We start from the raw sequence: 16466 nt of genomic DNA on the forward strand, positions 1-16466 counted from the left end.
CCAAGAGAATGATTCAGGAGCTCCTTTAAATCTAATAACTCAGTGGGTAGCAGGTTATACTTCCAGGTTTTCTTTAGAAACGTGAGCATATAGCAGGCTGACACCTGAGTACTGAGGACAAGGTATCATAATGGAACCACAGTCTTTCATTTGAAATGGTAAAAGCCAGACCCTGCTTGTCAGATAAACTGAAGTAAATAATCGCATGGCACTATTTGAAAAGTAGATGATATCTCTTCTTGCTCTGACAAATACTTATCTTCTATGAAAATCACTAAAGGCAGAGTCTGATCATTTATCTTGTGCTGGTATCAGGCCTTATAATGTGCAAATTGGCTCTCACATTTCACATACACTGTTAAGAACTTTGAAAAACACTGAGGTATGAAAGGAGCTCTCGGAATGAATATGTGTTCCTTTCCTTCTTATAATTCAATATTAGTTCTCAGTTTCACACATATGTCAACCTAGTGAATAAAATAGGGTATGACATAATGGATCAGCAGCAGATTATACTTGGTTTATTGCTGGACATAGATGCACTGAGATACATTGGTTACAGTAAGTCAGTAACAAATAAGCACTTTTTGCATTTTTAGGTATCTGTGTGTCTGGATTATATCCATTATCCGGTTTGCAAGATGTGTTTGCGTGTACATTTGTCTCGTGCAGGTACATCTTCTTTGAAGAATCTTCATATTTATTTCACCTTGTGTTTCCTCCCTTAGGTGTGAAGCTAATGTTTCCATTGCTGAGCAAACCAACACACCTATCCCTGAATGCAGCATCAAAAATCGCCCCAGTCTCCTGGTGGAAAAAATTAACATATTTGCCATGTTTGGGACGGGCATCGCCATGAGCACCTGGGTGTGGACCAAAGCTACAGTCCTGATCTGGAAAAGGACATGGTTGAGGTAAGACAATTCATCCAGTCAGTGTGCGACTGGAAAAATTAAATTACTGCAAGCAGAACTTACTTCTTTGTCAGTTTTATGAGCTCTAATTATGTCTGGCTTTCCCCTTACCCCTCCTGAAGGAAAAAAATCATTTTACTTGGAAAGGGGATGGAATATTAACCCCCAAATGTCCTCAATAGATCATCAATAGATCTTTAATTTCTGGAATGTAACCTTAGGTGCAACATTAAATTAAGTTATTGTTGATCTCCAATTTTTACATTATTTCTAGAATTCCTGAATACTCTTTCCAGTAAAAACAAATTGTTCACTGTTTGAAAATGTTCATTTGAACCCCAGCCGCAACATTCTTTTGAGTATTTTACAAATAAAACGCTTGATCACATTCGAGTCTGTGATCATAGAAACATAGAAACATAGAAACATAGAAAATAGGTGCAGGAGTAGGCCATTCGGCCCTTCGAGCCTGCACCGCCATTCACTATGATCATGGCTGATCATCCAACTCAGTATCCTGTACCTGCCTTCTCTCCATACCCCCCCCGATCCCTTTAGCCACAAGAGCCACATCCAACTCCCTCTTAAATATAGCCAATGAACTGACCTCAACTACCTTCTACTTCTGTGGCAGAGAATTCCATAGATTCACTTATGCACAATTGACCACTACACTGCAATGTCTGACTTGGACATGATAGGTGATATATAAATGCAAGTCTATCTTCCTTTTCCAGAGTCCTCTGATTGACACTACCTTGAATAAACAGTTTCAAACGCCACTCATTAAAGGCCGCCTTGAATTCAAGACTATGCCCACATCTGCATATTCCCACCACAACAAACAGTTTCTTTCTTCCGCCCTATTGGCTCGTTTAATTTTTAAGTTACTAACTTAAACACTCCTTATGGATACCAGCCAAGTCTATGAAATCTGTCTTCATAATTTACCTGCTTGTTACTTATGTGAGATTAGGATCTTAATAATGCAGGGGAATGAACCTATACCCTCCACTTGCATGGCACCATGTTGTATTTTCATACAAAGCTCGTGCCATTAATCAGAGAAGCATTAGTGGTCTGAATAGATGTTTTGTTCACTGTGTGTACAATCAGGACACCCTGTTCTTAATATTTGGTTTCAATAATGGAACATGCACAATGTCAAACCATGTGATTGTACTTGGAGGTCTGCATAGAACATTTGTTAATATTGAGTCACCCTGTGCAAAAGATCTCACATCCACAACTCAAGATATCAGGATATACTGGCAGAAAGTGGGCAAACTAGATCATGTTGAGTAGGTGATAACAAGCTTCAATTTTTAAACTCTTTAGATTTGATGACATTGGAACGTTGAGCAGAAATAAAGAATCCTACAAAAAGAAATCCTATTATTGACTTAGACAAATGGCAGCTTAACATTGACAAAGATGGTACAAAAGTAAATAATTACACTAAGGAATGTACCATTAAATATGATGAGGATTTAATGATAGTTGTAAACCACAAAGCAGTATCACAGTACAGGATCATCATTAGCTTGGTATGTAATGTATTTGAGAAGATCCAAAGGTCAAAGACCTGATGTGGGATGACAGATGCTCTGTATTGGATTGGTGAAATCATGTGCGTGCTAACATGTTTCAATATAACCAAATCAAAAGTAATAAGAAAGGTCTTGTACGTTGAATATATGAGGAAGTTTGTAGGAAGGGACTGCAGATGCTGGTTTAAACCAAAGATAGACACAAAAAGCTGGAGCAACTCAGCGGGACAGGCAGCATATCTGGAGAGAAGGAATGGGTGACGTTACTCCAGTCTTTTGACTTTCAGTCTGAAGAAGGGTCTTGATCGAAATGTCACCCATTCCTTCTCTCCAGAGATGCTGCCTGTCCCACTGAAGTACTCCAGTTTTTTGTGTCTATATAAGGATGTTTGAGGTTTATAAATTGAATTCATTTCTAGCAATGAACATTTTGTGAGAGTGAGGCTCCACTGTCAATAATTAACTGGAAGCTAATGGAGGAGATTCTGAAGGACAGGATGGACGAGTTGGAGTGTAGGGCTTGTTTCTATTCTGTACAACTCTATGACTCTCTGAGGTGGAAGAACATTTTAACTTGATTATAAATCAACCACCCATAGGTACCAGGCCCACTTTGTTGCTAGACCCCGCCAAGGTTACTTTCCAGTGATAGACACAAAAAGCTGGAGTAACTCAGCGGGACAGGCAGCATCTCTGGGGAGAATGGGTGACGTTTCGGGTCGAGACCCTTCTTTGGACTGAAGAATTTACTTTCCAATGAATTCATTATCCCAACACTGCCCACTTCAAGGAGCTCATCTGATAAATATTGTTGATCAGCTTATGGTGAAATGTCCCCCCCCCCCCCCCCCCCCCCCCCCGCCACCAGTACAGAGTTCCAAGTGCCATGGAACTGCCGCCAACTCTGAGTTTTACAGGAAACCAACGAGTTCATGTCTTGGTTCTGAGGCAGTAGGCGATGTGAAATGATTTGTGGGGAGCTGAGACTTGGACTGAAAGGTATGTCTCAAGTTATGACGTTACACACTAGTGACAAGGATTGCAATTGGTCAATTCAACCAGTTCAGTGAGTGATATTTCAAATTAATATTTGTGATATTAAAAGATTTTCAATAAAAATGGAGGCGTCAAACCTCAATTTCTGCTCCAAAATATTGTCTTGATATTTTCAAAGTGACGAAATCTCAATTATATTCCAAACCAATTTAATATAAAGTGTATGACTGTCGCTCTCTCACTGTCGGGGGTAGCAGGGAATATTTTTTTCTCCTCGGCCTCCTTTTCAATCAAAGTTCTTATTATCAGAATTATTGGTCGAAGTGACGATGAGCCAAAGCGAATCAAGAAAAGCAGGATGATTGCCAAAGCTTTCTCAAAGCGAAAGGAATTGCTGAAGAACCCAGATAAGGAGCTGTCATTCAGCATGCAGACTGTTTCTCACGAAGGCCCTGTGGGTGAGTCCTTGTTTGAAATGGTTTTGTTCCATATATAAAGTAGCTGTATTGTGTTGGAAGTACTTTGTAGGTTTAGGCAGCATTGGAGTTCATGTTTCAAGTCATTGATCATTAATCAGAACTGGTAACAGGTTTTAAATGGGTCGGAAATGGGCTGGGGAGAGAAGAGACGATAGAAGGGAAAGTCTGTGCCAAGAATGAACGACCGAGTGATGAAATGACAAAAGGAATGGGCAAAGCAAAGGGAGATGATCATTGTTCAAGACAAAGTACTGAAAATCAAAATGAAAGAGTGCAGATGAAGAAGGCCAATTAGTTGCTATCAGAAAATCCAATGCAATTGGAATCTAAAATTATATCAAGTTATAATCTAAAATTATAGGATGGTTAAATCCTGTGATTTGAAAGAGAATGATCTGTTCCTTAGTCTTCATTGGGAGTCAAGCAAATATACTGTAAACCTAAGCAGTAGCTCAGAGAATTAAAATGACAGGCAGCCACAAGCTTGGGATCACACTTGCAATTTGAACAGAGGTTTTATCCAGTGATCACCTAATCTGCATTCGATCTTGTTTTAGATGAGGTCACCTTATGAGCAGTGACACAGAATACTTACTAGGAAGTAGGTTTTTTTTACTTTTATTTTTTAGATTTTGAAAAAAGAGGAGGCAGAAATTAAAAAGAGCAGTATTAGATGAGAATAGATTATTGTTTAAAAAATGCTTCTGGGCCTCGGTTCTAGTAAATGGTTGGCCAAGACTGAGGAGATTTTAATACAGGGCTACATTTCATTAACAAGCTCAAAAAGTGGTAGTCATTGGTCTTATATTACAGGTTACAACATGTTTTCCTGGCTATGTTCCTTGGTTTTGATTTGATACTTTTGATTTCTGTTGATTACTTGATTACCCTCTGATTATTCATCCGCAAAGTATAAAGAGACATTGTACTAACATGGGAATCTGCATTCCACTGCCACTCACTCCAAGCTGATCTGGAAGTCCATCAACCCCACCTCCCCAGCGCCATCGACTAACTGTGTGTGTTTCCCATTTCCCAGCAGTTTGTCTGCCACTCTCTAACCACCCTGACCAGAAATCAGCCTCCCAATCCCCTCATCCCAGACAATCTGAAAACCTGACACTATCTCCTCCATCCTGCAACCTGCTATCCGACAGCAAAGTGAATCTATGTTCCACAGCAATCCTCTAATTGTCCCCCAGCCACATCGGCCTCTAATCACCAGGAAGAGGCAAAATCCCTAACACGTTTAAACACATGGATTCAAAATAAAAAGTCTTCCTCGTGTGTATTGCTTGTGGATAGTGACTTTACATCTGTGTAATTGGTATAGAAGAAAGATATTCTTGCCATAGAGGGAGTACAGAGAAGGTTCACCAGATTGATTCCTGGGATGGCAGGACTTTCATATGAAGAAAGACTGGATAGACGCGGCTTGTACTCGCTAGAATTTAGAAGATTGAGGGGGGATCTTATAGAAACTTTCAAAATTCTTAAGGGGTTGCACAGGCTAGATGCAGGAAGATTGTTCCCGATGTTGGGGAAGTCCAGAACAAGGGGTCACAGTTTAACGATAAGAGGGAAGTCTTTTAGGACCGAGATGAGAAAATCATTTTTTACGCAGATGAATCTGTGGAATTCTCTGCCACAGAAGGTAGTTGAGGCCAGTTCATTGGCTATATTTAAGAGGGAGTTAGATGTGGCCCTTGTGGCTAAAGTGATCAGGGGGTATGGATGGAAGATCAGGGGGATGGGAGTTGGATGATCAGCCATGATCATATTGAATGGCGGTGCAGGCTCGAAGGGCCGAATAATAAATAATATTAAATAAAACAATAATAATTAAAGAGAGTAATACAAAACAACTAAGGGAGCCTAATTCTGAGTGACAATGGTGTGAGGCTGATCCTTCATAAGAGATTTAGGTGCCAGGAGTGTTTACATGAAATTCATTCGAGGTGGGTAAGAGAGGATTAGTAGAAGAAATCAATATCTAAAAGGCATCCTATGTTTGCAGCTGGAATTAATTTTGATCTGAACGAGCCATCTGGTGACCTCTCGTCTGCTTGGGCTCAACATGTAACCAAAATGGTGGCCCGAAGGGGAGCAATTTTACCGCAGGATATTTCCGTCACTCCTGCAGAGTCACCAGGTGAGTTTGCCACTTTGATAATCATTAGTCATTCAATAATCTTAAACAAGCGTTAAGTCTCAGCACATTTTTTTTTCAGTAGTACTGCTTGGCTGGTGGTAAATGTAGGGAGAGGTACAATGTGGTGACAAAGGCTTTGGGTCTGGACAACATTTGGCTATAACACCGTACATTTATGCCAAAGAACATGGCAGGCCAAAGTCAAAATCAATTTTATTCGATATATGCATATCACATGCAGTGAAATGAATTTGCCAGCAGCGATACACTTAAAAAGAACACACAATACACAATCAAATTTAACACAAACAGCCACCACAGCATTCTTCACTGTGGTGGAAGGCAACAAAGTTCCAGCCAGTCCTCCTACTTCGTTCACCCGTGGTCGGGGCAATTGACCCTCCGTAGTCACCGCTACAGACGGCCCGATGTACAGGCGGTGGAACACACTCCGCGGCTTGGGGGTCCCGAATCGACACTTCCCTACACTCCGCGGCTTCAGGATGCTATAGGCCGCAGGCCGGCGGTTGGAGCTCTTCTCCAGCAATCCCCGGCGAGGGATCCTAGACTCGGGATGGTAAGTTCACGCCATGCCCGCGGCTAGAAGCTCCGCGGACCACAGTCCCCACAGTGCCAAAGTCACCAGGCCAGCGATCGGAACACTCCTCTCTGGCAGCCCCCACCAATGGTTTGCCCAGTCCGTGATGGAAAGTCCACGCTGCGCCTGCTGCCGATGCTTCGGGTCCGACTCCGAGAAAGGCCGCTCCAATCCATGGTGTTAGGCTGCGAGGGAGGTGACATGCAAAAAGTCGCCTCTCCGTGGAGGAGTCGGCCGAAAGTGGTTTCCCCCTCCCCACCACCCCCCATATAAGACATAACGAGAGACCCAAACCAACACTAGACACACCAAAAAATCCCCCCAAAAAGTAGAAATAACGAACACGCTGCTGGCAGGGCAGCCGTCCCGCAGTGCCCCCCCCCCCCCCCCCCCCATCAACCAGGTACCCAATTCTCTCTGTACTGTTAAAGCAATGTTATTTACCTAACAATTGTGTCCTGTCCACAAAAGTATCACAAATCCATTCTGGTTAATCACTCAATACAATCTCAATAATCTCTCAACAATCAGAAAAATCACTGGAGTTTGAAATTCTCCAGCTGGGATGATGTTGGTGAAAATGCTGTCATGCAGCACTTACCCTCTAATAACCCACCCTACGATGTAGAGTTTGGGTTTTGTCAGGACCACTTGGCTCAGACCTCATCACAGCTTTGTACCAAACACAAAATAAAGAGCTAATAATAATAATAATAATAATAATATATTTTATTGTCATTGCACGTCAGTGCAACGAGATTTAGTATGCAGCTTCCAACCGATGTAAAAGAAGAGTAAAATAAATAAATAAGCTGTGTGACATGACCATTCGAGGGAGACAGTCCGGTGAGGATGGGGGGCACTCAGCAGGGCCGGTTCAGAGCCGCTATAGCTCTGGGAATAAAGTTGTTTCTGAGGTTCGGGTGTAGAAGGTGTTATAACGTCTGCCGGAGGGAAGTAGTTCGAACAGTCCGTTACAAGGGTGTGATGAGTCTTTATGGATGCTGACGGCCTTCCTGAGGCACCGTGTGTGGTAGATGCCCTCCAAAGGCTGGTAGCTATGTCCCAATGATCCTCTGCGCTTTGTGGACGACGCGCTGAAGAGCTCTCCTCTCCGCCTCCATGCAGCTGAGATACCACACAGAGATGCCATACGTTAATATGCTCTCTGTGGTGCAGCGGTAGAACGCTGCAGCGATGTTGGTGGACCATGTGAGGTCCTCAGAAATGTGAGTGCCCAGAAACTTAAAGCTGGACACTCTCTCCACACTTTCCCCGTAAATGGAGATTGGGGCGTATTCTCCATTGTGGGACCTCCTGAAGTCAATAATCAGCTCCTTGGTCTTGGAGGTGTTTAGTGACAAGTTGTTACGTGCGCACCAGTCCGCCAGGTTCTGCACCTCCGCTCTGTATTTTGTTTCATCACTGTTGGTGATCAGCCCAATCACTGTTGTGCCGTCTGCAAACTTCACAATGGTGTTGGTGTCGTATGCAGGAACACAGTCGTGAGTGAAGAGGGAGTAGAGCATGGGGCTTAGTACACAGCCCTGTGGTGTGCCGGTGCTCAGGGTGATAGTGGAGGACAGGTGCGGGCCCAGTCTCACTGCCTGCGGTCGCTCCGTCAGAAAGTTCAGGATCCAATCGCATATCGGCGAGCTGAGGCCTAGCTGGTGGAGTTTGGTGGTGAGCTTGGTGGGGATGACCGTGTTGAATGCAGAGCTATAGTCAACGAAGAGCATCCTCACGTACGTGCCCTGTCTGTCCAGGTGGGTCAGGACAGTGTGAAGAGCCAGAGAGATGGCATCCTCTGTTGATCTATTTGCCCTGCATGGATGAGAGTCCAGTGAGGCTGGGATGCCTGATTTGATGTGGGAGAGAACCAGCCTTTCGAAGCACTTCATTGGGATTGGAGCTATATTCCATAAGTGCGGTGAGAGTGACTGCCCTTTACACCACGGCAGCATCTGATCAAATGTGGCGTCAGACAGTCATCATAAAATTGAAGTCATTGTGCATCACGGGGTAAACACTTCACCTGTGTTTATTGTCATTCCAGCCCCATATCCTTGCTGCAGAAGTACCTCAGGACAGTATCATAGCTCAGCCAGCTACAACATCGTCATCTATAACTTTGCTTTCATCGTGAACGGGAGTGTTTACATGTGATGACATAGTATCAAATTCCAGTAGTGGGTTATGCAGCGGTGAAATTGAGAGACAGGAGTTAGAATCAACTGTTTGATACTGTTTTGTTCTATTTCAGTTCCTCCGGATGACAATACGAAGGACCTCTGGATTATTGAGGCTGAAATTCCCCCAGAACTTCAGAAGAAAACTGGGAAGAAGAAGAGGAGAAAGAAACGTGTTGGACCTCTTGGATATCCAGAGGAGCCACAAGACATGGGCTACTGCACTGAAAGAGCATCCAGTACCATCCCGCGCTTGCCCAAGTTGATCATGCAAAAAAGCTTGGTATCTAAAGCAGTCGAACCAACTAACGTGCAGGATATTTTGCCAGGTGCTTTCTTGGAATATGGTTTTAGCCCTGGACTTCCTGATGGGAGGCATCTCAGAGGAGCACTTGGTAGCTCCTTGGGACCCAGAGGGAATCCACCTCTAAATCTGATCGCAAACCTTCTTTCAGTTGAAGATGTACTACAGAGTGACCTGGGATTTTCCCCAGGAGATCGATTCCGGCCTCCACAGAGACCATGCAATCGTGCGGTCACTCGTTCCTCTGCCAATATGGAGCTTGGAGGACTCCCTGCAATTAACAATCCTCATGTACCCATATCCCAGCGGAGAAGGACTGCTATTGCACCCATACATTCAAGAACAAATCTGGTGGATACTGAGTTAATGGATGCCGACTCTGATTTTTGAACCTTAGGTCAATTGGAATTAACAACATGAAGTGCAGCACCATCTGACTTCTACTGGGGACTTCAGTAAATAGCTGCTGCACTTCATAAGTTTGTAGAATCCAACAAAGGTACTTTACTGAACATTTGGAAGCATGAATATCTGGTACTGCAAGTAAATTCATTGTTTAAATAATATCATGGAAACAGTAGGAAGCGGTTTACTACCTCTCAAAGTGATTGGAGTAGCCCAACGTACTAGCTACCATGGACTGAAAGGTGGCCCTTGACTTGAAACCTCACGTTTACAGGTCACATTATTAAACAATCTTGACAGGCCAATTTGATAAAGTTACTGCAGGCATTTCCAGAGCTATGGCACTGATCAACAGGATTGGGAATGCTAGTAACTTCTAAGTATAGTCTTATGTTCGGCTAGACGAGGATTATACATCGATCTTGATAAAATGTAGATTTTTTTTTTTCACTACTCTTTACCTTCAATATGCATTTTGTGAATGCCCAATAGGTTAATCATAGAAAACCACAGAATAAGATTTGGCCATTCATCCCAGCTTACCTATGCTAGCTCTTTCCTAGAATAATATAATTGGAACACAGAACAGTGTGGCACAGGAACAGGCCCTTCTGCCCACAATGTCCATGCTGAACATGATGTACTAATTACCACTGCATGCACATGGCCCATCTTCCTCCATTCCTTGCATATCTATGTGCCTATTAAAGCCTCTTAAATGTCACCATCATATCTGCCTTCACCACCATCCCTATACCCATTGTCTCTATAGCTTTGAATTCATATCCAATTTCCTTCAGTGGATTAAACGCCTCCGCCACATTCTTTGATACTGTATAGATTCTGTTGGCGGCTGTTGGTATAAATTTGTTGCTTATGACATTTCGAAAGGTTAAAATTTAACAACAACAACGTCATTTGTTAAAACTCTTTGTGATATAAGCATATTTGATCAGATTTAGGAAGTGATGTGTAGAGATTTGATCCAGGATACTATCAACCTCTCTTGCTCTTAAAGGAATGTTTGTCAAGAGCTGCCTGCCCAACCCTGTTTGGCAGCAGAGATCAGAGATGGTTATGCAGTCTAAATTACACCTTTAAAGCTTCATAAAAGTTTGTTATATTGTTGTCTATCCGATTAGCCCGGTTGTAGATATCATGGGAGGTGGGGTGTTCATTGGATACAGACTTGTGATGTTAACTGTATTTACAGAAATGGCAAATAGTGAAAGATCAGTCTGCCTTATTCCTCCTCAAGCTGGTCACATACCCTATGAGCATTGCAACCTGAACTATAACCGTCTTTTGCCCTTTTAATCCATTACATTTCTGGAGGTCCAGCATCCTTCTTAACCTCTTGTAAAGTTCATGTCAATCAAAACAATCCAGTATCAAATCCCATTCACCATATTTTTGCTGATCCACATTAGCCATAAGTCCCTAATACATTTGAAGTTTGTCTTTGAATCCTTCAATGGCATCAACCCTCTTTCTCCACAAATTCATTCAATTCTACAAACCTAACCAGTGTTTCTCCAATTTTGAACCTTTCTGTTACCACCCAAATGTCTAACCCTTCTCCTGATACCTCCTTTTGATGCAAAGTAGAGTTCTGTATACTTACTTGACAAACCTTGGGAAATATCTCAATAATAAATATATTCCGGCAGCTTACATCATGCAGTCTCTAGTCCAACTAAGGCAGAAGCTTCACATTCAACCTCTCCATATAACGGGCAATCACAACAGCTTAGTTTTAGGTTTGTTTAATTTAGAGATACAGCATGGAAACAGGATGTTTGGCCCACTGAGTCCACACTGATCATTGATCATCCATTCACACTAGTTCTACATTATCCCACTCTCATCCACTCCTTACACACTAAGGGCAATTTACATAGGCCAATTAACGTACAAACCCACATGTCTGGAATACGGGAGGAAACCGGAGCACCCGGTGGAAATCGGAACACCCAGAGGAAACCTTTGCTGTCACAGGGAGAGCGTGCAAGCTCCGCACAGACAGAACCTGAGGTCTGGATCAAACCTAGGTCTCTGGTGCTGTGAGGCATCAGCTTTATCAGTTGCACCACTGTCACATGACCTATTCTCCTAGCCTGGTCTCCTAACATCTATGGTGCTGAAATACAAAATGTACTCCAAAACTTTTGAAATATTTCTTTATTGAAATTATTTATTGTATAAATATTTTTCTGAATGTAAGAAGTTCAATGAAGAACACTGCAGTGCAGGTTCTGTGATCGAGTGATTTTGTTTGACCAGATCATGCATCGGAATTGCAGTTAATTCTGAATTTTATTGATTGAGGGATATGATTTTCATATGGATAGGTGCTAGTGTGTGGAAAGCAAAACGTTAAGTAATATTTTGAAAACAAAGGCACAAAGTCATATCGTAAATGTCCAAGTTAGAACTACAGATTTTCCAATTGTAATGGCATTTGCTGCCAAACTAGAGTAGAACCGCATTATAATTTATCTTGGATGAAGATTTGGTCCCAAAATTTAAGAGACCCATTATTCCCATATTGCCCACCTTGCCAATAACATAGTTGTACTTCATACTGCACTGCTATTACCCTGCTTTACTCTATGCCTTGCTCGGACTCTGGTAATCTACCATTATCAGGAGTGTTCGGTCCTATTCCAGAGGGTAGCAGATCATATTAGCTAATCCAAAGAAATTCTTCAGGCATATTGGAATGAGTGGCATTCCAGGATCCCAATCTGAACCTGCTGAGAGATATGAATATACAAATAAGGGGGAATAGGCTATCTGCCACTTCGCCTTGTTCCATCATTCAGTAATAACATGGTTAATTTACCTGTAACCTCTATTCTGTAATCCCACATAATTCCAATAATCTTTAATATTTATTTTAATATTGTACAAATTGAAGTGCTGTTTCCAACAATGAGTAAATTTTGAAATTAATATAATCAGGAATTGTGTAGCAAGGTCCTGCTGAGTTACTCCAGCATTTTGTGTCTATTGTGTAGAAAGAAACTGCAGATGCTGATTTACACCGAACATAGACACAAAATGCTAGAGTAACTTAGCGGGACAGGCAGCATCTCTGGATAGAAGGAATGGTTCTCGACTTGAAACATCTGAAGAAGGGTCTCAACCCGAAACGTCACCCATTCCTTCTATCCAGAGATGCTGCCTGTCCCGCTGAGTTACTACAGCATTTTGTGTCTAATCAGGAATTGTTCTGTGCACTTTTAATTACAAAGATTCCATTGCTTACTATTACAATTTGTTGATATGGGGTGATTGGAATTGTCTTAAGTTTGCCAGTGAGGAACCACATGTTCTCTTATATGTTGCGGGTCAAGGCTTTCACTGACTGTCCTAAGCAAATCAGCCTTTTGATGATGGAACGTAGACCACAGAGTGATAGGTCACTCTGTTTGTTAACCATCCCAACACTGATCTTTGAACACATCCTACAATTTAAAAAACATTTACTTTTCTGTGTTACCTTTGTTACTCTAAAAGATAAAATGTTGGTATTGTTACTCATGAAATGTGAGGTGCACTTTATCAGGAGTAATGTTAAGATTGTTTTTAAGAGCAACATGGGTGATACAAATTGGCACTCCATTCTATGTCTCTCCCCACTTTTATTTTCCAGTCACTGCTGATTTGCTATCGCTCATCACTAACATTCAAGGTAAAAACATACCTACAGGTAAACAAGCATGCATTGCATGGATGGGTATGTGTGAATCCAATAAACACCTGACAAAGATCTTGGAAATGTCTGATCCTCGCCCGGTTCCCCATCTCTGCCAACACATAGTCTATTTCTATCAAATACTGAAAATGATATTTTTGTATAGAAATGTAAATGGTTATTTTTCTATCATATATAGCCATTTAAAACTTAATTTTGATCAGTGTACATAGAGGGCTGTAGTGCAAGAATTTTGTAGTGGGGAAAATGTCATTTATAATGCTTAATTTCTTAGTTTGCATCTACTTAATAAAATGTTTTTCACCTGATCATTTTACAATAAAAAGTTAAACCAATAAACATCAAACAACCAGGAACTATGGAAGCTTATTTATGCTGGGTTAGCTCTTCTATTGTTATGGATGAATTGTTTGTACATTAGTCAGTGGTTGACACCATGCTGTTCCACCATAAGAACCATCGTAGTAAAATATCAGAGATACATGGAACTGCAGATGCTAGTTTAAGCAAACAAAAACACACAAAGTGCTGGAGTAATTCAGCAGGTCAGGCAGCATCTCTTCAATGTGTAGAAGGGTTCCAACCCGAAACGTCACCTATGCATGTTCTCCAAAGATGCTGCTTGGCCATCTGAGTTACTCTAGCTGAGTTGCTCCAACAGGGCAGGGAGATGGGCCCCAATGCAAGGAGACAGAGGGCCATAAAAGGACGACAGAAGCAAAAGGTAGAACGGAGATAAGAAAAAAACTATCCTGAAAGCTTTGTGCCTTAATGCAAGGAGCATTAGAAATAAGATGGATGAATTGAATGTGCAGTTAGTGGTTAAGAGATATGATATAGATGGAATTACGGAGACATGGCTCCAGGGTGACCAAGGCTGGGTGCTAAACATGCAGGGGTATTTGGTATTCAGGAAGGATAGACAGAAAGGAAGAGGAGGTGGGGTAGCATTGTTAGTTAAATAAATTAATGCAATAGCAAGGAGAAACATATACTTGGATGCTGTAGAATCAGTATGGGTAGAACTGCGAAATAGCTAAGGGCAGAAAACGCTTGGAGTTGTATGCAGCCCACCAAACAGCAGTAGGGAGGTTGGGGGTGCGTGTAGCAAAGGTACAGTGGTTATCATTGTGATATTGCAAGGACTACTTTGTTATATAAATATGACTACTTTGTTTGCCCGTGTAGCAACCTGTATATGTGGGAATTATGTAATTTGGGCGGGGCACTCCGGTTCCAGATGGAAGTGAAATAAACAGAGCCTTGATTTATGCTCAGCTTCAAACCCCTAAATACGTGTACTTGCGGCCATTCCAGAGTCATAACAATGGTATAACAGATACCAGACCACGAAGAACAACATGGTGTCAGCGGTGGGATTCGAACCCACGCCTCCACAGAGACTGGAGCCTAAATCCGGTGAGTTTAATCTACATATAGACTGGGCCTACCAAATTGGTAACAGTGCTGAGGAGGATTATTTCCTGGAATGTATATTGGATGGGTTTTTAAACTAATATGTAGAAGAACCGACCAGCGGGCAGACCATCCTCGACTGGGTATTGTGTAATGAGGAAGGATTAGTTAGCTTAGCGATCTGGTTGTGCAAGGCCCCTTGGGCAACAGTGATCATGATATGGTGGAATTCTGCATTAGGATGGAGAGTGACACGGTTAATTCAAGTCAAGTGTGTGACCAAAAATATGCAAAATTGTGGAATAGATCTCTTTTAATTCTGAATGTATTACAGGTATATTGTTTTGTACTGTATATATGATTCTTTTTTTTCAATTTATCGTTAAATTTTTATTTTATGCTGACAATGTTTGTTTAGGGTTAGAGGTCAAATATGACAGGTCATGTGCGTTACCTCACACGGAAGCATTTTTTCATAACTCAGTTTTATCTTACAAACTCTGAATTGTAAAAAGCTAGAATGTTCATATCTTTCGCAGACATGCATTATAGTTCTGTAGGTAGGAAAATAGCAAGGAATAAGATTAATCCCGTACAAATTTTTTTTTTATGTATTACTTCATGTAAATGACATATGGTCACGTGTGTGGCATTTTTGTTCACTTTCCAAAGAATGGCCCAAGAGTGTTTTATTGTCATGTGTCCCAGATAGAACAATGAAATTCTTACTTGCTGCAGCACAACAGAATATGTAAACACAGTACACTGTAAACAATATGATAAACATGAAAAAAAAAATCAGTGTGTACATATACACATACCCACAAGTACACACATCTATTGTATATATATTTTATACTTATAAAACTCTGACCTTGGATGTGTGTGTATTGTGCGATGTTCATGTGTGTTTCACATCTCCTCGAAAACATGACGCACTAACGGTGAAATTTTCACATATTCAGAGATTTACGCCATGTCAAAAATCACCTTATCTGAAAATTTCATGCATTATTTCTCGAGTTATTTATGAAAATGTTCAAAAAATTCGAATAACCTGGAAAATAAACGAGATGGTCTCGCTGATGATGTCACAATGGCTCTGCTCCTCGCGGCCTGCTGCCCTAAATTCCACGCGCAGTGAGTGATGTCACTCCCTCCCCCCTCAACCCTCCATTCTTCAAAAGGCGCAGAAAGAACGAGCAAGTGGGATCTGTACTGCAGCTACTGAGCGCTCACCAGGTTCCGAGCCCCTCCCCTCTCCACCCCGGGCTCTCTCTCGCCTCCCCCCGGGCTCTCTCTCCACCACCCCCCCCCCCCCCCCCCGGGCTCTCTCTCCCCCCTTTCCCCCCCCCCCCCCCCCCCCCCCCCCCCCCCCCAGGCTCTCTCGCTTCATCTTGCAGAGACTGACTGAGGCACTCAACACTTCCGGTTTTATAGTCCCTCTGGAAGGGGCGTGGCCTTCAGGAGAGATAATTTTTTAAACATTAATAAGTTTTTTATTTTTCATCAATGTTTTTTCTAAAATCAATATACAGTGCAACAGGAAGTGGTTAAGATGAGACTTTTAGTAATATAGATTGTAGTTCAGAGCTTATTTGAGGTCATAGTGTATTTAAGGTTGTACTGAACCTGGACGTTAAGAGTTTTCAGGTTCCTGTACCTTCTTCCCGATGGCAGGGGTGAAATGAGTGTGTGGCCAGGATGGTGTGGGTCTCTGATGTAAGCCCAGATGGGAACCT

At 42.0% G+C, this 16466-nt stretch overlaps 1 protein-coding gene across 2 annotated transcripts in view; it reads left to right on the forward strand.

Moving 5' to 3' along the window:
- The window catches only part of smo (smoothened, frizzled class receptor), a 31017-nt gene extending 17360 nt beyond the window's left edge, over positions 1–13657 (forward strand). The window contains exons 9-13 of one of the 2 annotated variants that reach the window (XR_008725250.1): positions 729–914; positions 3770–3918; positions 5957–6091; positions 8953–12556; positions 12768–13657. Coding sequence is in view for 1 of the 2 variants with exons in the window: in XM_055653328.1 (XP_055509303.1) it covers positions 729–914; positions 3770–3918; positions 5957–6091; positions 8953–9572 (1090 nt within the window). In the remaining variant the exon portion in view is untranslated. Of the gene's footprint in view, positions 1–728; positions 915–3769; positions 3919–5956; positions 6092–8952 lie in introns of both variants that reach the window. The other variant, XM_055653328.1, reaches the window with a different exon arrangement.
- Positions 13658–16466: the final 2809 nt, after the last annotated feature.

Source organism: Leucoraja erinacea, chromosome 22 (genome assembly GCF_028641065.1).
Source record: "Leucoraja erinacea ecotype New England chromosome 22, Leri_hhj_1, whole genome shotgun sequence".
NCBI lineage: Eukaryota > Metazoa > Chordata > Chondrichthyes > Rajiformes > Rajidae > Leucoraja > Leucoraja erinaceus.